We start from the raw sequence: 25,783 nt of genomic DNA, 5'->3' as shown, positions 1-25,783 counted from the left end.
CCTCCTGATAGCAAAGCATTAATAATGCTGACATTTCATTCATATAACTCTGACTTCTTTTCTCCCCCTCTAAACATGAAAATAAGAGCGATCCTTTATTTTTCTGTTCCCAGCTCTGACACAAACCAAGCACTCAAATGTGTGCTGAGTGAACTGTCTCATCTTACTTCACACTAATAATTAAAAATTTTGAGTTGCTACTTTGTAAAATAATATCTTAACTTGGTATTACAAAACAGAAAACTTTCTTGTTCCTGCCAATTAATTTGCAGAATGTAGAATTTAAATGACTAATTATTCCCTTTATTTACCATCTAATTGAAGTGGTTTTAATTAACAAATAAACCTTTAGTTCTGAATCATTATTTAAGATAAAAATATCTCAGTACTATTGTCTTGCATATGTAACAACACTGCCTTCTCTTTCTAAAATTCACCTGGTGATAAACACATCATTTCTTTTCTAGACACTTCCAATGGTTCCACAATTCCTAGCAAACAGCTAAAAATTCCTTTCCCCAGCACTCAAAGTCCTTCAAAATCCTAGCTTTCAACCTGAAATCCAGAAATCCCCATCATGTCTGATTCTGCCCCAATCAACCAATTCACTGATCTCTTATATCCTCATTTTGCAAAAGCCAATAGCTCTCTCCTGGTAATTTATTGCCTCCTGGTACCCACTCCCTCCTAATTTTCACATGTCCACATAATTTACATACTTCAGGGCTTCTCACAGCAGTTCACCTGGTATCTCTTACAGCAGCCCTTTCTGTTCTGTAATGTAGCTATTTCCAGACGCGTCCTGTCTCCACTAGACTGTGTGATTCTTGAAGGCAGATGTTCTATTTGATTAAATTCTGTCTATTTCATAGTACCTAGTACTTTTATTGAATACTGGATGAAAAAAAAAATTGTATCAATCACTCTTACTAAGTTTTGGGGAAAAAACAGTGCTTCACTACTGATCACAACCTTTAACCATTCTTCCTAAGACTTCAGAGGCTTGGCCCCAAAGAAAACTACTGAGGAAAATTCCCACCTAAATTATTTAGTATACTGTAGAAACACAATCATTGTAAAATTGCTAGTCTGAAAGCCTGACTTTCAGTTAGGTTAAGCCTGCCAGAGCACTTTTCTCCTAAGCTATAATCAAGTAAGAATTTTTTACCCAAGGTCAGTGGCCACCTCCTTCTTTGCCCTCCAGAAATATCCCTATATGTGTAAATATTTTATAAATAGTATAGAAGCATTATGATTATTTTGCCTTAAAGGAGTCTCGGCACACCTGAGTCCAGGACATAGCGTAACACTGTGGTTCAAAGTCCGGGCTCAAAACTCTGACAAACTAGGCTGAGTCCTTTTCCCCTCGTATCAGTTTTGTGACCTCAAGGAAATTAATTAACCTTCTCAGATCTCAGTTTCTTATATGTAAATGAGGATAATAATAGTCTCTACCCTCAATGCTACTTTGAGAATTAATCGAAATAATGTACATAAAGCAGCTGGCTCAGTAACCCTCATAATTGTTCAGTATTACAGTGTATTTTTTTTCCTGACTTTGATATGTCTGTGTGGACTGGAGACGGGAGCAGGATGAATTGTGAATACAAGTATGAAAGGCAAAAGCAAATATCAAAGGTCAAAAGCGTATAAGGTCTATTAGATTTTGAACACTATTTATAAACTTGATTGAAAAGTATCTAGGAAATGCATGCCCTTAATCCATTGCTGACTATGTCTATATGCCCCACTTTTTGTGTGACTATAAATACTGTCACCTGAAAGTTTCGGTGGTCACCATCATTCATGCAGGGCAACTCTGATACTGATACTGACAATGCATCTTAGTCAGTCACACTCTTCTGCCAACCCCCACCCTCCATATTTTTTAAAAAACAAGGAAAATATGATATTTTAAGACCTTGATTTACCAGTTTTCAGTTTCTTCTCTCACCTACACACAGGAACTCCCTCCTAAAGTACTAAAGATTAATCAATCAACAAACATTTACTATGTAATGAATGAGTATATGGCTAGGTGTTAATGTCACGAGGAGCTCATTTAGAAACAGAAACAGAAACAGAAACAGAAGAAAGGGCTGATACAATAGCCAACAGTAAAAACTCCAAGACAGCAAGGCGACCTGTGTCCCCAGATTTACGAGAAGAAACCAGGAGTCTCCCAGGCAAGAGCAAGGGGAACATGGAGGTATGGAATTGAGATTACCAGTCAACAATCCCACTCACTTTCTTGATTTCCCCCAATTCAGAGCAGCAGTAAGGAGGTCCTGAGGGACACAAGTGGGTGAAAGTAACCTTAAAATGCAGACAAGGTGGTACTGTTTCATAAATGATCTGAAACCCAACGGTCCCTAGAAAATATTTTCCTGGCTGGGGTTTATACATCCTACCAGCCAGGGAGATTTGGCCGGGTCTAGGATGTCTCTGAGAGTGAGGATGAAACTCTCAAGTTTTCAGAATATGTACTCCATACTGGTACCTCAGTGAAAGCATGGCACTTGAGTTCCAATGCAAACTGGCATTAATTGGTAAGAATCTTGTATTGAACTTACATTATCATAACCAAATCCTGTTCTATTGGCTGTTAAACTTCTGCTGCTTCCTCTTACCCTCACTGTGAAATGATAGAAGATATAAAAATCGTCTCTACCTCCAGTTCCTGGCACACAGCTCCTCTAACCCTTGTAACTGCCTAAGTGATGAGAGCACTAGAAGCATCTTTTGTTCTAAAGTTTGGGCTTTAACCCCGGCTCCTGACACACAGCTCCTCAATCCCTTGGAATTTCCTGGGTGATAGGAGCATCTTTTGTTCCAATGAGGCAACTTTGGGGAGGCTCCTATATATTTCCTGATTGGGGGCTGGTCACCAGAAAGGCCAAGGCTGAAACATTCAGCCCCACCCCCGACCCCCCAGGAAGGGGAGAGGAGCTAGAGACTGAGTTGATGACCAGTCACACCTATGTGATGAAACCTCCGTAAGAATCCCAGAATTATGGGGCTCAGACAGTTTCCAGGGTGGTGAACAAATCTACACGACAGGAGGTCCATGCACCCCAACTCCACGGGCACAGGAGCTCCTGCCCTTGGGACCCTTCTGGACCTCACCCTACATAACTCTTCATCTGGCTGTTCATTCATACCCTTCACTCCATCTTTTATAACAAATTGTTAAATGTATATAAGCATTTCCCTGAGCTCTGTGAGACATTCTAACAAATTATTGAACTCAAGAAGGGGTCATGGAAATGCCAATTTATAGCTGGTGCGTCATAAGTTCTGGTGACAACCTGGGACCTGCAATCGGTTTCTGAAGTTGGGGCAGCCTTGTGGGACTGAACCCGTAACTTATGGGATACGACGCTAACTCCAGGTAGACAGTGTCAGAACTGCAGGACACCCAGCTGGTGTTGCAGAGAACTGCTTGGCGAGGGGAAAAGAAAACCCACATACCTGGGGTAAGAAGTATGGTATGTGTGTTTAAAGGAGAAACATGGAAGTGTTTTCCCCATATGCTCACTCTGCCTCAGTTTCCTTACATGTAAAAGAAGAATGTCTACTTCAGCATTTTACGAAAATGTAACACATGTAAATAATATAGAATAGTAACAGCTTATCGTTATTTTTGTTATCATTATTGACTAGTGTACTTTGTTTACATATAAGCAGCAATTCTTTCTTAGATATTTCCTTCCCTTTTTTGAAGGTAAATTTTATTTCATTTCCTAAGTCTCTGTATTATGTTTAAGATTCAGGATCAGATAAAGAATGGCAGGTTCCTTCCCTTCTTGGATATGGTAACTATATGTCCCTTTTGTCCTCTGTGATGACGAGAAGGCTCTTTGGGCTTTCCAAGCAGATCCCTGCCCATCATGTCACTTCCGCATCACCACTTCTTACACTGCACATTACCTACAGACTGCTCAAAAGCTAGATACAAAAATAGTTCCAGTTCCACAGTTTTGTTGGAAAAAAAAAAATACCTAGAAGTACAGTCCTTCATTTGGAGACGACCATGATTTAAAACCATGGTTCATACTCATTTCATTTTACAGGTGGTGACTGGGGCCCAGGGAGACTAATTAACGTGCCGGAGAACACGGCCCTCAGTGGAGGAGCCAGATCCCCTATCACAGGGCTCATGCACACTGGCCCCAGAACCTCTCATTTCCCCCCAGTGTGGGCAGGGCCACTGCAGCAGCACTGGTCTCTTAAATACCCATTCTCTCAAAGTTGGGAGTAGCTCCACTTAGTATTTATTCCATACCAGTTAGGAGTTCGAAATGCCCTTCAGCGCCTTTTAGCTCTAGGCGGCCCAAGAGTGGCATCAAAGAGTTAACGTCTCCCCTAACAAGAACTTATGTTATCCAAAAACAATCCTTTAGAAAACAGGAAAAGGAATCATGGGTCTGTATCTAATACTAGAACAAGTCTACGTGCTCCCATAAAGTCTCTGAAATAATCATGTTTTACAGCACCATTCAATAATTGATGTGTTAAATGATCATGCTGACTCCGAATCAAAGATTCAGTTGTATTCCATATACTCCATTTAGTAAGGAAGAGAAGAATGTAACCCATTGTAGGAAAAAAAGTGATGGTTTTTAAATTTTATACTTAGTTTAATTTTGTAGTCAACTTCCTACTGAACAATTCCATCCAGCGGCCTAATATGTGTCTCAAATTCAACACAACCAAAATAAACTCAATATCCACCCTCAAATCATCTCGCCCTACAATCTCCTCTCTCAGGAAACTGGCTCAAGTAAGTCCCTGCAAGAAACCCGAGACTTGTCCTTGACACTTCCATCGCCTAAACCCACCAGAGCCAGTCCAGCATCTAGCTCTCTTACTCCCACATCTCAAAATACCTCTGCATTTTACCCACTTCTTCTCCTCACGGGCACTACTCTGCTCTAAGCAGGCATCACGTCCTACACAGAATTCAGGAAAGGCTACCACAACTTCCTAACCAGCCTCCCTGAAGAGACAGGCTCTTCCTCAACCTCTTCTCTACACGTGATCTTCCCATAACACAGAGGTAATCATGTCTGCTGTCTTTTAAACCCATTCAGTGGCTTCTCAACTTTTAAATCCATTCAGTGGCTCTTATTCATTCACCTAGTTATCCCTATTATGTAACAGACACATCAAACCCACATGCAAAACAAACCCAGGCCCCCAGTAATGCCCTACATTCAGTCAGAATATTCGCCCTCATCCCATGCCCCTGACTCCCTGACACAGACAGTCATGATCCTAAATCCCATATTCATAATTAGCCTCATTTGCTTTACATAAAGGCTTGCTGTGTCTCCATATAGTCCTAACATATGCATTTTTACATTTTAGTTTTAGCTTTTCAAACTGTATCATGCTATGTACCATCTCTGAAAGATGTAACTTTTATACTTAACTTACCATTGTATCATCAAGATTAATTCATATTGGTGCAGGCTGCTGTAGTTCATTCATTTTTACTATTATATATATTATTCTCTCACATTTATGTACCACTATTGATTCATCAGCTTTTCCATTAATGGGCCTATGGGTTATTTTGAGCTTTTATTTTTATGAGCACTAGTGGTATGAAAAATTTCTGTCTGTGGAAAAATATTCTTAAGTATATGACTGAATGCTAGTCATCCATAAATTTCAGATTTCAGAGATAATGCCAAACTGTCATCTGAAATTACTAATAAAAATGTAGAGAAGCATCACCTCCAACAATTGGTATTATCAGCCTTTTTAATTCTTGCCAATTAAACAAATATAAATATGTCATTGCAGTCTTGGTGTGCATTTCTGTGATCATAATTAATGTCAAATATTTTTTTGTAAGTTTTTTTGTTATATGTGTTTACTTTTCCAAGACATGTCTATTGCCCATTTTTTCTTATTGGTCTGTGTGGGCTTTTCTTATTAATAATAGGAGTTATTTTTATATGCTTGAAAATAATCTCAGATATGTGTACCTTGAACATCTTCTACAGTTTGTAACTTTTCTTTTTACTTTAAGGTCTATTTAAGTGAACCAACTTTCTCAATTTTAATATAGTCAAATTTATCAGTATTTTATTTTATGGTCAATGAGTTTGGATAGTATTTCAGAATTTTTCCTTCATTTAAGGTCTTACAAATGCCTAATTTTTTTTCTGCTAAAAGTTTAGTTTTCTTGATATTAATATATCCAAATATATCTTGGTTTATGACATGAGTTAAGCATCCAATTTCACCTGTTTTCCATATGGATTACCATTTTATTTTCAGCTCTATTTATCAAAAGAGCCCTCTTTCCCCCCACGGATCTGCAATGCTCCTCTGTCATGTACTGAATGGTTCAAACTTGTGGATATATTCCAGGGTCTCTGTTCTGTTCCACTGGGCAACTTGTCTACCCTTTGTGCCAACAGTACAGTCTTAATCACTCTAATTTTATAAAACATATGTATTTTTCCCCTTCAGAAGTATCCTGGGTGTTCTGTAATTTTTTACCATTCCATATTAACTAGTGATTTCTGACTTTTATTGTTTAGACCTCAGTTTAAATGCCACAGCCTCTGTGGAATTTTATCTAAGACCCTAGATCCATTTCTATTACCTGAGATGCTTGACTCAGAGTGTCATTCTCCTACATCCCAATACTCATTATGCCTTGTAATCATTTGTAAATTATATTTTTAGAGAGAGAGAGATGTTTATTACTGACTATAAGTTCCTTGACAATAGCGACCTCAGTTCTCTTATATCTCCAGGTCTTAGCACATAGGAGGTATGTTAACTACTAAATTTTTTTAAAGTCACTTCTTTTTGGGAGGCTACACCCAGAACACCTGCCCCCTGCTGGGGACCTGACAGCTTGGACAGCAGAGACTGGTGGAGTCTCATTCAGCCCTTGCACCCACCTTCCCATGTTCAGCAGGTACTGATAAAGGGGTACCGTGAGCCACTACTCCACTGAGGGGCTTATGCACATCATCACATTTAATTCCCAGGGCAACCCTGGGAAGCAGGATTTATTGCTGCTAAGGTTTTCATTTTAAGAGAGAACACCAAGACTTTGTTAAAAATATGCTAAACGTCACACAACTAATTCAAGGGGGAGGAGGTAAGGACCAGATCGGTCAGCAAAGCTGGGCGTTTAACTCTGAGGTAATCCTGTTATACTACCTGTGAAGTCGGGGGTCCTGATGCTTGGGTTTGGTTTTTTTTCACCTATTATTGGGCTATGTTCTTCTTTTTGATTTAGATATAATTGACACACAATTCTCTGCAAGTATAAGATGTATAACATTTTAACTTGATAGAAACTTAATAAATAATTGATGATTTGGTGAATGAGTGAACATATCTCAAAAATTAATGCAGAGTGTATGCTAATACTGGGTACTTAAAAATTGTTTAAAATGTAGAACTGGAAGGGATCTTAGAAACCACTCAGTCCAAACCCTTTGCTTTAATAATGGAGACACATAGGTCCAGAAAGATCAACTTTTTTGTCAAAAAGCCTGTTTTTAACATAGCTAGAGCCGGAAAATTTCAGTCAAGTGCACTTTGCACAACATCACCTACTTATAAATAAAATATTATTTTAAATACATGGCACAAATTCCTAAATAAATTAATATTCTGAAGTAATAAGTAACAATAGAAGATGAAATTAAAATCATAGTCTAAATTTCATTTTTTTAAGACCAATATTAGTATAATGCTAGCATATAACGCTAATAGCCAAGTCTTAAAAATAGAATATAGTTTCATTTTACAGTTTAAGTACAAGGAAAATTACTATTTTTGCCTTGCATCATTAAATTTTATATTTTGAGATCTGAAACTGAGCATTAAGAACCTAAATCAGAAAAATTGCTTTTTTGGTACTTCCAGAAAAGGCTGTCATAGTTTTGCTGAATCAGATTATAACATTTTTTGTGACCAATCTAGATGTCTCCCCTCAACAAATGACACAGTGATCATACTAAACTGATGTTATCCATCAAAACACACTTCCACTTTCAGCCAAACAGCAGCTCAGCTGGTTTAACAGAGAAGCAGAAGGCTGATTTATTCTGGGATTTTAACCAAAGATCAGCAAATCAACCCCCATGTTCATTTATCAAAAAGTGATGGACTCATAAAGTTCTCCTGTTTGAATAGTTTTAGTATAAAGGCATAAAAAATGCATATAAATGACCTAAATGGGTCTAGACTCCGTCACTTCCAAAGGACTTCTCAAGTCTTTTGTACTAGTCAAAAACTACAGTGAGAGAGTTAGACTCATTTTGAAAAGAGGAGGATGATCAGAATTTCTTCAATTGGGCCAGAGCATTATTGCAAAGCAAACTTAAGATGTCCAACAAACTCTTTTAACAAAAATTAATTTTTGGAAATGCTTTTCCATGTTTCCCTAAACCTCATACCACAAGATAATATTGATGAAATTATTTTTATTAGCATATTTTAATTCATAATCTCAAAAATATCTGTCATATTAAAAGCAGACTACATTCACTAAATCAGCGCAAATCTCAAAGATTCACTCTTTCAAAAGGTAGATATTAACCGGGACTCAAAGTTTACCTTTTGTTATGTTTATAAAGAAACGTTTTGCTAAGCAGAGAATTGATGTAAGCTAGATTTTAAGGAAAAAATGTTTAATTCAATTAGAATAAAACTAATTTCAAGCATGCTTAGGTACTTTAGAAGCACTCAATTACTAGGAACACTTCAGAAATAAATTAATAGATATAGAAGTCAACAGAAAGCACAGAAAAAAATCATTTGGAATAACTGTAGGAAATGAATCTCTCCGACTTGACTTAATAAATCACCATTTATATAAATCATATTTCTTGAGCATTTACTCTTACTTAGTCATTGAAACTGGTTTCTAAAGAGTGAATATTGTATTAAAGTGACTTTATAAAATACTTGAAATTCTCTTTTTGCTTGTAACATGAGGCAACAATCTGGTAACCCACAGGTTAAATCTGGCCACCAACACTTGTTTTGTTAAAAAAACAAAATGTTGCTTTTTCTTTATACATATATATAATTGTTTTTGGAAGTTTTGAGGGGTGTCACGTAGTCTCATTTTGCTACAGTCCTCACAATCTCACTTTAGAAGTTTTCCCCTTTTATATTACATGCTTGGTATCTAAAGGCTTACGTTTCTGGAAGCCTAAATTTAAAATTATGTTCAGTTTGAATATTCACTAAATTGATCTTTCCACACAGTCACAAAATGTTGGAATTCTTAGAACTGGAAGGTACCTTAGAGGTTAGCTAACTCTTGTCATTTCTTCCAACAGGACGCCAAAGGTCAAGAAAAGTAAAGCAGCTTTCCCACCGTTAAATGTACGTTAATAGTTCTGCCAAAATGCTCTTCTAAGTCAATAAACTTAACTCCTATTTTGAAATTTCACATTGTGTCATAAGTCACTACCATTCTCATCTCTATAAAAGAAACACTTGCTTTGTAAGCACTTACCCCTGAGTGCAGGTAGCAGGGATCTCTCCTTCTTGTCGTCACATTTGTTACATTCGCTGAAGTACAGGAGTAAGAAGACGTCGACGAGAACCCACATCAGTGACGTGGCTAGAACCACCTTGCAGTAAACAAACCTCCTCATCTCTTTCCTTGATTTCTAGTTAACAGAGAGATCGAAGACAGACACGACTCTGATAAATCCAAGCCACGAGGGTGAACTCCAGGATAAAAGCAGGTTGCACCCCACTGTATTAAAAAAAGAAAGAAGAAAGAAAGAAAATTAATTATTGCAGTTTGTTTTACAAAAATGTGATATAACATGAAATCTATGACTTATTTATTTAATGCTCCCATATGTATCAGCATTTGGCCTTCAAATTCAGAATGAAAAGCCCAAATCAGTGACAGCTGTAAGCAAGCCAGGTGGCTAGAACTCTAACAACTAATCCCAGATCTGCCACCACCCTGCAGGGCCCTTGACAACTATTTGATTTCTTTCCGTTGAACTGCCTTTTCCTTAAAGTCCTATCGTGATACTCTGTGGAGCACCAGGTTGTGAAATAGTGCAGTTCTGAATTTAGCGCGACTCAGCACTTGTAAGGAGCCGATACTGCTGAACTAGAAGTTCATTCTGGATTACAATACATTGCAGTGGTTAAGAGCTGGCCTTTATACACCCATAGGCCTGGCACTATTCACTTCTTATAACTTCCCTTCCAATTCTAGGGAAGACTTTCTAAGCCTCAGTTGTCTCATCTATGAAATGAAAATAACAATGCCAAACCTACAGATTTGCTATGAGGACCAAGTACGATAATGCTTGTAAACCATCTTACAGAACACATGGTTATTACTATTAAGATATAAAACAAAGTAATTCTCAAATTCTCAAAAAGGGCAATTACAGGAAATAAGTCACCAGTTATTTAGCCTTAAAAACCCCATCTGGTCTGCACAGAAAGTATCCACTACAGATGTGCATTCAAGAAAGAGTAGCACACACTCAAAAAAGTTATCAGAGGATAATTTCAGAGGATAACACCTTAATGTTAAGTGACTTAAAATAACTAGAGCAAGAATTCTAAAGGTGTAACAAAAACGTGTGTGCAATTATTGAGAGAGATTCAGAGAAAGTGTACAATTAATACCATACACGTATTTGTTTTATTTATACTACATATACACAGAAATAAATTAACATGATAGTTATTGTTCTATTTATACAATAACTGTATCAAACCAAAAACAGTCTCATATCATTTGCTACATTAAAATAATAGGACCTGAAGTATAAATTTATTGATGTGAAGAAGATAAGTAACAGTTTTGACAGATATTTAAGGAGAACAGCTATTAAATACAAAGATACTTGGACTGTGTCAGAAACACTTGTCTCAAAATAAAAAAACAGCAAAGTACAATTTGCTGAAGCAGAAGCTCTTTAAATTAATGGCAGCTGCCTTTGCATCATAAAGCAACACAAATGCTGTTGCCTAACCAGATGAGTAATACATTCAAAATTTACATAAAGTGACAATTTTTAAAAAACATTGAAACAGAGTCTGCTTTTAATATTTACATAAAATTTACATTTATTTAACACATATTTAAAAAAGAAAGATACAAAATGTACAAACTTAAGGACTACACGATATTTGGGTTTTGTTATTTTTCTTGGAAAAAATGGCATGCTAATTTCATTTCAACTTCATTTCTCTGTAAAAATTATAACTAAACATTAGAACACAACCTCTAAACTTGGCAACGGGGCTTGTTGTAACATAACATATACGTATGTTACTTTATGTTTGTTGTAACATAACATATATGATGGTACTTTATGTCTACATCCCTGAATGTGAGATTTGGAACCATTCGAGCTATTAAATTTGCTATCTTTCTTTGGTCCTAAGATGGAGCAGGTCCCTTCAGTTTATTGCAGAAAAAAAGTCCTATGAAAATGTATATATAACACTGATGGTAACTAAACAGCTATCTCCAGATTTAAAAGGAATACTTTAAAAAGATCCTATAATAAAAGATCTATATATTATAGGGTCTTTTATTATAAAGATCTATAACAAAAGACATAAAAAGCCCCATCTCTGGCTCTGTCATCAAATGGAAAGATGAATTTAGGTAGGCATTTTGCCTCTCCTTGCTTTATTTTCTTTGCTTACATTTCCTGTGCCATCCACCTCAGAAAATTGTGAGGCTTAAGCAAGATAAAGAATGAGAACATTTTTAAAAGAAAATAGAAAGATTATTATTATAATAGAAAATCTGAAACCACTTAATATTAAATATTAAACTAAGATAAGTCATTTCCTAGTAAGAGCCTAACACTTGAAGTTATTGAGAATTTAATTTAAACTTGAGCCATAATAGTAAGTGAAAATCACATCTCATTGCCACTTCAAGCATTATTCAAATTATTCTAATTCCATACCCTGCTAGATATATATATCAAGAAATTATCAGAGAAAACTCTAACTTTAATATTTTCTGTGATTAAAACTAAGTTACTATTTAAATTTTTGTTTATTTCTATATATCAAGAAATTATCAGAGAAAACTCTAACTTTAATATTTTCTGTGATTAAAACTAAGTTACTATTTAAATTTTTGTTTATTTATGAAACAAGCTTTCTTACATATTTCAAGTTTTTAATTCTGTCTACCTCGAAAACACCTCTACTTTGAAAACATACAAAATGTCATCATTCAGTATCCACTGGCACTTGTAAGATAGAAATCTCCTATGCTGTGTTTCAGTACTCTTCGCATGAGAACAAAACTGACTGAGCAGGAGGATGGCACGGTATACAAAGCAACACTAGCCAACGTAAGCACAGTTGGTGGCCCAGGTTTATTTAAGAGAATCAGCATCTGTATTATGTTTTTATTCCAGTAAGTCCCTATTTATTTGCAAACACTACTCTGTTTCTCAAGCCAAATCCAAGTTCTGCAGTGTCCTTGGCTTGCCAAATCAATGTGGAGCATGGCTAACTTTGCATAAACTACAGGCTCTTCAATCCTGAAAATACGACCCCTTCTCTAATCATTTCAACATCTTTTGAGCACAGTTATTCCACTCTTTAAAGATATTTCTCTAGGCAGGAAAACTTCAAGAGTTAGAAAGCTATCAATTACCATCTTGCTCATCCTTTCGACTTTCCTTTTCCTCTTGCCTGCTAATTCACAGTGTTAGTCAGAAGTTCCATGAGATATTACAGGATTTTTGTTTGCAAATATGCACCATTTTTACTATTTTATAAAAAATGGATTTCAAGTATAAAAAAAGTAAAATCTCAATAAAGCTTAGGAGTTTGGTAACTATGTTTTTGAAATAAGAAAGATACTTTTGTTTGTTTTTAAATATGAGGTGATCACTTACCTGGGGAGTATGGTTTAGTTGCTGTTAGACATATTTTTTGTCTGTAATGAGATATTTTCTTCTGCAGAAAATTGCATACTAGAAGCAAATTCATTCAGTCTGTTTTATGACGCTGTTGTATTATGAGCCTATTTGAGGCTGCCAAAGGGTGAAGCTAGTAGAAGACTGCTGGTAGTGCTTACAGAACTTTCAGGCACTTTAAATGTATTAGATAGCTATGCACGAGCTTCTGCAAACTGATGACTGGACAATTTTGCTGAGTTTGGTTTAAGGACTGATAAATCTAGTGGGTAAGCACTGAAAAAATACTCCGAATTCACTACAGGTCTTATTGACAAGAAGACTCATTTTTGCATGAGTGAATGTCTAAAATTAAGGTGGACTAGAGGAATCTACCCACAGCCTAAAACAAAGGGTCTGCTGTAAAAAGCATGTCATAAGGACAGATACACTAAGAGACAAAGAAGCAAAGATAATGTTAAATGAATGCCTCATGTGGAAAAATGGTGAAAAAAAGCGAAAAAAAGCAAAAGAAAAAAGAAAATCATAATGACACCTGCACCCCAATGTTCACAGCAGCACTATTTACAATAGCCAAGACATGGAAACAGCCTAAATGTCCATCAACAGATGACTGGATAAATAAGGTGGTATATTTACACAATGGAATACTATTCAGCCATAAAAACTGACAACGTAACGTCATTTGCAGCAACATGGATGTTCCTGGAGAATGTCATTCTAAGTGAAGTAAGCCAGAAAGAGAAAGAAAAATACCATATGAGATCACTCATATGTGGACTCTTAAGTAAATAAATACATACATACATACATACATACATACATACATACATACATACAAAACAGAAACAGACCCATAGACATAGAATACAAACTTACGGTTGCCAGGGGGACGAGGGGTGGGAAGGGACTGGGATTTCAAAATGTAGAATATTAAACAAGATTGTACTGCGTAGGACAGGGAAATATATATAGGATCTTGTGGCTCACAGCGAAAGAGAATGTGACAATGAATGTATGCATGTTCACGTATAACTGAAAAATTATGCTCTATACTGGAATTTGACACAACATTGTAAAATGACTATAACTCAATATAAAAAGTGTTTAAAAATACATATATACATACACACACATATACACACGCAAATCTTCACTTGCATTTAACTAAGGAAAGTTCAAGTATTCCTAACAAAATTTGACAATTAGGAGGCAACCAAGCATAAGACCTAAAACTACACTGCAGAGTTAAAATGCCTGATTTAAATCTGGGTTCCCACACTCACTAACTGTATGGCTTAATTCAAGTTACTTAAATGTTCTATGCCCCCATTTTCCTAGTCACAAGCTATGAACATCATTAGAAGCTACCTCATAAGGTTATCATGAGTATCAGATTGACTAATACATGTAAAGCTCTTCTAACACTGCCTGCCACATAGGAGTTCAAGACACATTAGTTAGTAGTAGTAGTGATAGTAATCTTATCATCATCATGAACAGCAGCGAAAGAGCAAGAAAAAAGAAAGAGGATTCTCTTCACCAGTCCTTCTAGAAGCAGTGTATGTTCAGTATGTAGGGGTTCATGTGGTCAGGAGACAAGATGAGCATCACAAGTATATTTACAAGTATATTTAATATTAAATTACTAATATATTTAATATTTGACCACTGCAAATACATTAATATTAAACATTTTAGTATTTGTGAGCACAAATATGTTTTATATTTAATTATCAGAAATATATTTAACAGAGGTAGTTTTGGAGTATGTTATACAGGATTTTACAACTGTCAAAACTCATTGAACTGGGCGCAGTTTCACTCCATGTAAATTATACTTTATTTTTTTAAGGCAAAACGTAAATGTTTATGTACCTATTAAATAGATTCCCTGATTTAATCAAATTTTGATTGGCTAAAGAAATTATGGTCCAATTGTATCAGATCAGAGCACTTCTACTTCATACCCTTCTGATCTCATTTCTTACCACTGCCCTCCATGCCAGTCACTTGGGTCTCCTGGCTGTTCCTCACATATACTTATCATTATCTTGCCCCAGGGCAGGTACAGGTGCTGTGTCGTCTGCCCACTGATACGGTCCTGGCTCCCAGCTCTTATTTCCTGGTCAGATCATGGAGAGCTTTCCTATCAACCTACATAAAACTCCACATTATACATTATATATCACCCTATATTTTCTTTGCTCACTTCATTTTTTCCTTTTGTACCTATTACCCCCCAACATATTAAAAAATTGTTTTTCTAAATTTATTTATTATTTGTCCCTTTTTTCTTAAATAGTAAGCTGTATGAGAACGGGATTTCACATCTCTTACATATGCCCTCTCTCACTCCAATATGCTTAAATTTTAAAACTCCAGCACTGGTTGTTACACATGAATTGTGCCCTCCCCCTCCCCATTCATGTCATGACTTAACCCCTGGTATTTTAGACATGACTGTATTTGGAGATAGGGCCTTCAGAGAGGTAACAGATTCAATAAGGTCATACAAGAGGGCCCTAATCCAATATGACTGCTCTCTCTACTAAGAGGTGATTAGGACACAGACACACTCAGAGGAAAGGACATGGTGAAGACAGAAAAGGCAGTCATCTACACAGCACAGAGAGGGGTTTCTGAATGAAACCAACTCTGCTGACACATTGATTTGGGACTGCTAAAATCTGTGAGAAAATAAATTTCTGTTGTTTAAGCTACCCAGTCTCTCATGCTTGCCTATGGCAGCCGTAGCAAACCAGTACACTAACTAAATTTAACTTTCCCCTCCACCACTCCTACATGCACATAGATGAACATGACTAGAAAGAAACCCCAAAATATGCTGCTTGTTCTCATTTTAAATCTAGGAACTCACACTACAAGGGGACTTGTGGTGCTTCGCAGCAATCCTGCAATAGTTCCTAGTCAAATCAATCTCCATCCCTCACACAACTTTTGCACCTTGTTTGCCTTCAGACTGCCATCCCCACACTATTTCCTCTCAGCTACACTTACACATTTAGTGCAGAAGATGTAAACAATCAGAAGAGAATTCTGCATACTGCCATGTTCAATGTATCAACTCGCTGGTTTCTGTTACTGCCAGCCCTAAATTTGCAAGTCCAAGTGTTAACAGTGGATGAACCATCCTTTCAGGAGAACAACACCCTCTGCTCTCACACGTTCATGGATTTTACTGATGCACTTACCTCTCCTCCATCAGTTTTTCTTCGAGTAAGTCATTTCTATCAATACAAAGATGCTTTATGAACAATCATCTTAAACTAATTTGACCCCATACTTCCCTTCAGCTATCCTTACAGCTCTCTGCTCATCTTTAATGCAAAACTTCTGAAAAGAATTAGGTATAACCACTGTCTACACACCCCATATCCTTAACCTCCCATTCTCTTTTAAACCCAACAGGCTTCAGCTCCTGCCATTATGGAAACCTTATTTGACACAGTCATGGCCACATCCAAGGGTCAGTTCTCAATCATTAGCTTATAGAACCCTTAAGCAGCAGTTGACATAACTTAGCCAAAGTTGTTTGTACTATTCTCTGGCAACTGTTTTCTTTCACATCCTTGTTTGATCTTGCAGCAAATTCTGTTGGCTCTACCTTCAGATTTAACCCACTTCTCACCAGTTCCACTGCTACCACTCTAAAGCAAGCTACCATCAGGAACTTGACATACTGCCTTATTATTTTTTAAAAAGCACCTTTACTGAGATATAATTCACAGGCTATTCAATTCACCCATTTAAAGCGCAGAATTCAATGGCTTGTAGTGTAGTCACAGAGCTGTGCATCCGTCACCACAGTCAACTCCAGAACACTTCCATTACCTCAAAAGAAAGGTACTCCCTTTTGCTATAACCCTCCAACCTTCCCTTTGCCCCTAGTCGTGGGTGACTGACACAGTTCCTGTCTCTATTCTCAACATGTCATGTAAACGGAATCATATAAAGTGTGTTCCTTTGTGACTGTCTTCCTCAGTTAGCCTAATATTTTCAAGGTTTATCCATTTTGTACCATATACCAGTTCTTCATTTGTTTTTCTTAACAAATAATTCTCCACACTGTATGGGTGTACCACGTTTTATCTACCCATGTATCAGCTGACCCACCTTTGGGGTCTTTCCACTCTTTGGCTATCATGAATAGTGTGGTTATGAACATTCATGTACATGTTTTTACATGGACACATGTATTTGTTTCTCTTGAGTATATACATAGGAGTGGGGTCACTCAGTTATATGCTATTCCTTATGTTCTTAAATACATTCCCATAATAATCTATTCTCTACACAGAAGATGCTCTGTGTTTAATCAGATCTCTTCTATATTCTGCCCATTACTGACTCACCAATGGCTTTCTATCACATTTGAAATGAATTCCAAATCCCTAACTTCACCTGTAACACAACCAAATCTGGATCTTGACTGCCTTTCAGACTTCATCTCCTCACTCTCTCCTTCACTTAATGCACTGGAGAATCTTCGTGCTTGAGGTACCCTCTAGAACACTGTTCTCCTAAGTAATCCAGAGACACACCCCCTTCACCCTTTATTCAGATCTCTGCTCAAATATGCCCAGAGAGTTCTCTTCTGGACCAACTTACCCTAAAGCGTGCCCTTCCACCATCTGTGCAATACAGTTACGTGGTTTATTTAGAATGCACATCACTAGTACCTGTTAATTTATCAACTGCTTCCCCCATGGGATTACATCTCTTACTCTCCATGCTATCCTTAAGATACCAAAAAACAGTTTTTGGCACAAAAGAGGTGACTGATAAACAAGTAAAAGTTCTGATGAAAATGTGGGGGAAATTAAAGAAACCATGGCAATAATAATAATGGAAAGTGAAAACATTAATCATTCATTTGGTTGTGCTGTGGGTGAATGGTCCTCTAGACTGAAAATAAATGCAAAACTTATTCACTGGCATAAAGTTCTCTCTCCGTGCTGATTCCTCTACCCTGACCTCAAATGCTTTAAGAGAAAAAGATGATTCAGGTATCCTATCACCTGGGCAGACTGAGGCCATGTGTACCTGTATGAGTATGGTTCAGAAGTTAATGGGGGGACAGTGGAAGCAGAGCTCCCACCTACAGCTCTGTTAGAGTGTGTCTCTGTTTTATATAAGCACACAAATCATCATCCTGCCTGGACTCAGATTATGCTTTTGCTGTTCTAGTCCAGTCACTTCTGGCCACACTACTGTGGCTCATGAAACCAAACTGAGTCATGTTTTCCAATTTCCAGACCGTCTACAGTCTGACAGTGGTGTGTCTTTGATCACAAAGGCCACCCCACAGTGGAATAACAGTCAAGGTATGGCTTTCCATACTTTCTCCCTTTCAAAGGTTTTGCTGAATGTCGGAATTACCTCCTCAAAAACTGACGGAAAAAGAGATCTGACCAAACTTCTAGTCACCTCCTGGTCTACCCACCTGAGCAAGACGGTTGGCTTACTGAACTTGACCTTCCCAAAAGAAAGTTCAGCTTCTCTTGACTTCCTAATGATCAACGATCAGGATGAAATGGGTGGGGAATTTTATAAAATTATTTTGAAAATATGGATTACACCCTGTCCATTCCTGAACATGGTGCATTTTTCTTTCTCATCATAGCAACTCCAAGCCAGCCTGGTTCTACATGGCAGTAGCAGCCAAAAGGAAGCCTAGAGTATTAAACTTAGTTCTAACGCTGTACCTGGATTCTCCTGGATTGACGAGGTCCCAGAACATGAGGAAAATAAGCTCTTGGTTGTGCACGGTGCTAAGTGAATCCTGCTACAGAGGCCCACGTGGGCCAACACAGGTGTCTGCAATTTTTGTAAAAATGCCCTTTGTCCCACTCATACTTAACCCTTCCATATGAAAGGCCTGGGTCACAGTAAGAGAGGATTGTAAAAAAGAGGTGATGTTGTATTTATTAAGCTGGGACAGACAAAATGGCACAGCTCTGGAGGGAGCGTAACAATCCTGACATCTGGGGAGGAAACAGTGTCTCCCAAGAGGAAGAGGGAAGAGGTGGGGTGGGAGGCTCAATTCATGCTCTTCGCCACCTAGATCCAACATGACAGCCTGGCAATGGAAGCTCACGGCCACAGAAGTTGGGTGAAGCTGCTTCTGCAGCTGGCAATCTGACCTACTGTGTCCTTGTCACCTCATCCAAGTGCTATAAAACAGGCCAGTCCTGAACTATTCTGCTGTGCCTGATGCCCTCAGTGGCAGCTCCTCAAAAGAGACCCCTCTTCTGCTTCTCCTGATATCCGAGCAGCTTTGGGTTATGCTATATACGGCAACTCAGGATATAAATTCTCAGTGACTTGACACATGCTTAACCAAATCAATGTAATTGTGATCCAAATCAAGTTTACCAACAAATACTGAACTGGAGTAGGCCTGTGCCCCTTTGGACTACATGTTTGTATCTGGAGTTAAATGGCCCATGGACTGCCTTGCCATTGGGGATTGAGGTATTTGATGGTCTACTTCAGTGACATCCAAGGATCAGCAAAATCAGCTAAACTCCCTTGCGCTAGTCACACTGGATAATAAAGCTGCCTTAGACGACATCTGGGCTATAGAAAATAAGACCTACTAATACCCTCTGAGACTTCTTTACAGTGATTAAGTCCATGACCCTGGGAGACATGACTGAAGTCAAATACTGCAGGTCTGCCTAATCCTGCTTCTTGTAGTTCTGCTCATAATAACCTTAAGTATAAACACAATATGAGCAAAACTGAATGGAATTGGTCACAGCCTCTGTCAGATTAATCAAGGTGTTCAATGGAATGGCATACTCATGTGAAAATTCACCAGAATCCAAAATGATGGAGGACCAAAGGGGAGCTATTGCTGGAAGACCCTCCTCCTCAGGGTCTCTCCCAGTCCTACACTCCTCACTGTGTATGCCTAGATGTGGGGTCCCACCCGCTCTTCACCCAGGCCATTGCTCAGGGCTGTGGTTACAGTGAGCAACCTAAAGAAGGAGTTGAGGTCTTTCTCTGGGATAAAGAGCAGCCCTTTACTGCCCGCTATATAACAATAGATTCCCTGTGGTTATTGTCCTTTTCCTGAAATGCAACCTGTCATTTGCAGGCATCCACTGGGGCAGCCCACATGGCCTCCAAGGGATCTGGGAAGCAACTGGAGCTGATGCGGGAACGCTGAAACTTAAGCTACTTGCTGTGACTAAAAATGTCCTTTGTTCTGACTCAGGAGTCCATCCTGCCGACATCCATGAAACAGTAACAAGGTAAGTTATTAGCTTTAAAGTAAAGTAGAATCAAATTCCAGACCCGTCCCAGACCTGAAATCATCACACACAGAAAAATCAGAAAGTATGTATGTGGGTTTGTGTGGATTTTCATACACACAGAAATTTTTCTGAAAAGATAGACTGGCCATATATATGTTCATGTATAACTGAAAAATTGTGCTCTACACTGGAATTTGACAGAACATTGTAAAATGATTATAAATCAATAAAAAATGTTAGGAGAAAAAAAAGACAGACTGGCCAAATAATCTCAAAAGGAGTAGAACTGATTTGTAGGTTTGAATTTTTAATAAAAGCATGTATTCTTTCAGAATAAAACTATTACTTTAAGTATAAAAAGTAAAGTATGTCTTCCATTTATCCTACAGATAAAATTGAGTGTCTATACAGATGCCAACACCTATGTCAGGCACTAAAGATGAAACAAATAAAAAGACAGAGTCTCTGCCTTCTTGTTTAGGATCTAGGAGGGGAGACAGACAAGAGAAATGGAGTCTAAGAAAGGAGGTAAGTGAAACATCTGAAGTCATTCCAAGATGTGGGATCCTTTTCAATAGATAATTCAGAAATTACAGCAACAAACAGAATAATTGGACATAGAGAGATTGAGAGAAGGGTGAAGCTTTATAGAGAATGTTTATAAGGCAGACATCATTTTTCAAGGCAGTTCGTTACACACTGGGCTTTTCAATCATGTTTAGGTATGGGGATATCCATTCTGTGAAGATCCTATGAATGTCAAAGCCTAAAATATATGTTAATGAGGCTTTACAAGCTATAGATTCACATTAAAACATAATGAATTTAAGTCTTCATTTTATAAAGCTTGTAAAAAGCAATATATGTTCCCCCCCACAAGAAATGAAATAAAGTTGTTGTAAACACTATATTCATCAACCTAAAAACTCATCATTCGTTTTAGGTATTTATTGACTGCTCAGGATTCATGTTACAACACAGCATACCAGTGGTTTAAGCTCATTCATTAATAGTTGCCAAGAGGGGAAAAAAGAAATCCAGAATGTTCAACTGGATATAAAGCCTAGAGATTTAAGACAACAGTAGAGCATTTAGACAGTTCCCCATAGACATTCACCAGCAAGCTGGCCATCTTCTGCCATAAATCACATTATTAAAAAGAAAATAAATGTTTCCACTGAGACATCAAACCATTAGAAAATCTTAACCCCAGCTTCCTGGCTAGCCTTAAGGAGTCTGAATTCTTCACCAAAAAAAGATGTAAAAAAATGTAAGGAATGAATTACAAGTGCTTCTTTCCAAAACAAGGGTGTTTATTTGCAGAAAATAAGGAAGAATAATATTAAATTATCTTGTAACATTACATCAGAGTCACTTTGCTCCAGCTGGCAATTAGTGGGAGATAAAAAAAGTGAAGCAGAATCAAACAGAAGTCCAGAACTCCAGGCACAAAAGGACAGGATGCCAGCAGCACAAAGGAGAGGAGGCAGAGGGTCTTGGTTACAGAAAACTCTAGAAGTAAAATGGATTAAAGCTCTTTTCTAAAATTGTATCTTAAAATTGTACAAATGTAAATAAAATTTTATTTGCCCACTTGAATATTTTAACTTAGTAAAATTTTTTTTCACCATACTTGACACAAAGGAATAATGCACACCTTTCTTAAAACTAGCTTAAAAAACCAGTGAAATATTCAACTTCTTCTACTCCAAAAGCGTTAAAAAAAAAAAAAAAACCTTATTAAAGCTACTATATCCTTGCTTATTAGTTTGATTTGCTGCTTCAGTTTTTTGGGGGTTTTTTCCTGCAAATTTCCTAGGGAAGTTATTAATCATAAATTAAGTGCCTTAAAAGATAGGCAATTAGAGGGAAGAAGTAATAAAGAATTAAAACTCAGAATATTGAATAATTAGCTCCCAATTAATTAAAAGTTAAGTGAAATTATTATATCCCCAAAGAATTAAAATTCATATTCTTATTGGCACAGCAACCTTGTCATATGAAATTACTAAGGACTGTAACGTGTTAATCAATATAAAGCAATCTAATACAATGGAGTATATAATCCGATCATAGGAAATATACAAATATTATAAAGTAAGGATATTTGCCAAAAATACTTGAGGAAGAGAAATAAGCCTCTTTACAAGAGTTAAAAGTTGAACAGAGATTATATGTACAAGCACGTGAATAGGCAAGCGGAAAACAAGGCAACATTTTCCCCTAACATCTGGGAAAACTACTAGTGAATTAGCCATTGTGCTAATTTAAGAACTAAATTAAAATTAAATACTGATTTTGACAAAATTATATTTTAGCAAAGGTTGGATAAAACAGGCCCTTACAGGGAGAAATGTAAGTGGTAAAAACCTTTTTGGAATGAAATGTGGTTTATTAAAAATAAAAAAGATTTTTGGCCTACTTCTTAAAATTAATCCTACACTCTGAACTAGCAATTTCTCTACTGCAAAACTCTCCTGTTATAACACCCTATTAAAGAAAAGGCTTTATGCACTATGTTATGACAGCATTAATTATTAAAGAGTTCAAAATAGATACAAAGCTAACTGACAGCATATTATGCAGCTAGTAGAAACTTATCAAATTTTGTAATAACAGAGAAAAGCTAATATGATCATATAAAATTAAACAAATCAAGATACTCACTTGTTTATGCACTATGATGTCAACTTGTTTTTCTTTTTACCTCATTCATATGAAGTATTGCAAATAGGTGGGAATGTGTGAATTTTTTTTGGCATTCCTCTTACTACGTTTGCTAATTTCCAAATTATTCAGAAATAGTGTCTATTGTCTTAATGATGGGGAAATATATGTTTTATTTTGAAGTAAATAAGAAAACCACCAATCATAGTGACAGAGAATAAAATTCTGAGTTACGTGGTATTTGTGCATACGCATGTGGGAGTACATGGGCACGTACAGTTATGATAAAGTATAACCAATGGAGAGTAACAGACCCAAAGGGTGTCAAAAGTGATTCATAAAACAAACAAAAAAGTTATTCACAAAACATAGTAAATGAGAAAGAAAAGGAGAGCAGAAGCTCCTGTTAAAAATAAAGCTTGATATAAGTATTGTGTTTCCCAATTTCTCTCTTCTACTAGTCTCCAGTATTACAGAGTCTATGTCACTTTGGAAAGATAAAAGTTCACCCCTACATGTCATATTAATTAAAGCTCCACGTTCCTTTTTTAAAAGTGGCTAAATTTGCAAACCTGGATGGAGTCTCACCCAAGATTCAGGCACTACTTTTTTCCTGTTTGCATTTGTGGCCTTTCTTCCAAATAAATACCCTCTTAAAACCACCAGGACCAGTATTTAAAAGCAAGTATTGAAGCTGGGGAAGACTACTCAATTCTAATCACTCTCACTGTTGCATACTATATTTCATCAAATCCAGCTACATTTTTACAAAAGAAACAACAAAAATGAATTTTATATTCCACTTATGTAAGGAAATTGTAATATACTGAAGACATACCTACTCCAACCCCAAAATGTTCTTCTCTTCTGTATGCTTGAGATTAAAGTGGCATGCTAATTGAAATACCAGAGAACTACAGTGATTGCTGCTATAGAAAAAGTCTCCTCTCAATGGTATACCGTAATTTGAGAAAAAAATCATCACTGAGATAATGCCAAAAATGATTAGATTCAAAAATCAAACTACCATGAGCAAAAAAAACCTCCCCGTTAAAAGCAAGCACCCTAGCATTTATTTTTATTCAGAGACCAAAAGAAAAAAAGCCAAGATGTAGTACCCAACTAATATAACCTATCCAGTCTGTTTTTAAATGTCTAATTTAAAAATACTATCTTAAGTGAACTTAATTATCATTTTAATGCAATAATTAAATAATATTACTTTGGGGGACCAAAAATAAAAAATATGTATGTCCATTTATCACTTTGAGCCTGTCACTGACAATTAAATCAACTTCTGGAAACAATTTTTCTTTCAGTATTATTCATCAGAAATTAGCAATGGGGACTATGGTGGGGGCAGGAGAGAAGTGATTATTACCCTATTCAAATTCACCTCAATTATTCAATTTCCTTTCTAGAAATGAGATCTCTATCGTTTACACTGTAGCAGTGCGAAACAATGTTATCAAGAGGAAGTTTTTCTTATTACAGCTTATTTTTGAGTCAAGGTTCAATTCTAAAAGCAAACAGCTCATAAATTTTCTGCAACGGTTTTAGAGCTGTGTAGCTCAAACAGCAAGAGTATAAAGCTTCGTGATCAATAACATCTGTTTAGTCCAAGGAAAAGCTCCATTATTTATGTGGCTGAATGGTTATAATATCTTCTTTTGATTTTGATAAGCAGAGTAAATAATTCCAACCACTGACTGACATCTGAACAAATCAGTAGCTGTGCTCCATTCCAACATCTCATATCTATTAATTTCTGTAGAATGAAACAGTGTTCAAACTGAGCAAGAAAATGCTGGTCTGATTCCTCTCCTGCAAAAACCATCATCAGTATAAAAATTCTCAGATATCCCACATCCATTCAGATCCATCCCAGCAGAACAGCAATCAACATTTTATTTTTCTTTTTGCCTCACATTTCCGGCAGATACATACAAAGGCAGCAATCTTAATCAATGAAACCTATTAAACTGATGCATGGGATTTTTTTTTTCTTTATGCCATTTTTAATTCCTGGTTATTCTCACTCCTCTCATTTTATTAAGTTGTATTTCTCTCTAGTCATAGTTAAATCATGTTTCTCTTCATCATGTTTCTTATATTCCTGTTTTTATTCATCTCATTTCTTTTCCATATTCTCCTCTTTTTCCAGTTACAAAAATCACCTATCCAGGATTTTTCATTTCAATTTGCAATTGTCTCTATAGTATCGACTTCTCAGTTATTTTTCAACACGTCAAATGTTTTTCCTAGTCTTTCCCCAGCTTTCCCATATTTTCTTCCTCCTCAATGAAAACTCCGTATCTCTTGGCCATCCTAATATTTCTCCATAATCTCCACCTGCCATTTTACAGAAGCTCCTTTCCTTTCACCCAAATCCTGAATGCATGTTCTAAGTTCCTTCTTTATTCCAACCAAAACCAAAATGACAATTGAGGATGCCTAAGAAAGACTGTACTTGTAGTCACATGCCACTACTAATAAGACACTGAAGAGGCTAAATAATAGCAAAAATACCAGAACAGTCACTTGCATGAAACAGCCGGAAATATACAGTGTTTCTTCTAAAAATTCAGCAACAAGTAGCATGGTTAGGGGTATCAGACAGTCTTTGATTCAAGTCCCATCTCCCCTATCCTCTCATTTAGAGATACCAGAGAGGTGAATTTGCCCAGTTAAGTCTAGCTGTTCCCAGGTTAATAAAAGGGCAGTAAGAGCCATCCCTACTTACAGGGTCATGGTAAAGATTATGCACATAAAATGAGAGTCAGAAGAATAGGCACACAGTAACTACTCAGTACATGTTAGTCATTGCTATTACTATGATCAATACTGTTATGAGCAAAATAATTTGTTAATACAGCTTAAAGAAAAAAGCATTTAAGATTTATT

General features: G+C 36.8%; 1 protein-coding gene across 1 annotated transcript in view; it reads right to left on the bottom strand.

The window, feature by feature from the left end:
* Nucleotides 1-25,783, bottom strand: part of GALNT13 (polypeptide N-acetylgalactosaminyltransferase 13) — a 462,400-nt gene that overhangs the window by 391,677 nt on the left and 44,940 nt on the right. The window contains 1 exon segment of the mRNA XM_032479456.1: nucleotides 9,509-9,754. Within this exon segment, the coding sequence (XP_032335347.1) occupies nucleotides 9,509-9,650 (142 nt within the window). The 5' untranslated portion in view covers nucleotides 9,651-9,754.

This window comes from Camelus ferus, chromosome 5 (assembly GCF_009834535.1).
Source record: "Camelus ferus isolate YT-003-E chromosome 5, BCGSAC_Cfer_1.0, whole genome shotgun sequence".
In the NCBI taxonomy this organism is placed as follows: domain Eukaryota; kingdom Metazoa; phylum Chordata; class Mammalia; order Artiodactyla; family Camelidae; genus Camelus; species Camelus ferus.
Note: the sequence above shows the minus strand (reverse complement) of the source record. Positions and strands in the feature narration are given on the sequence as shown.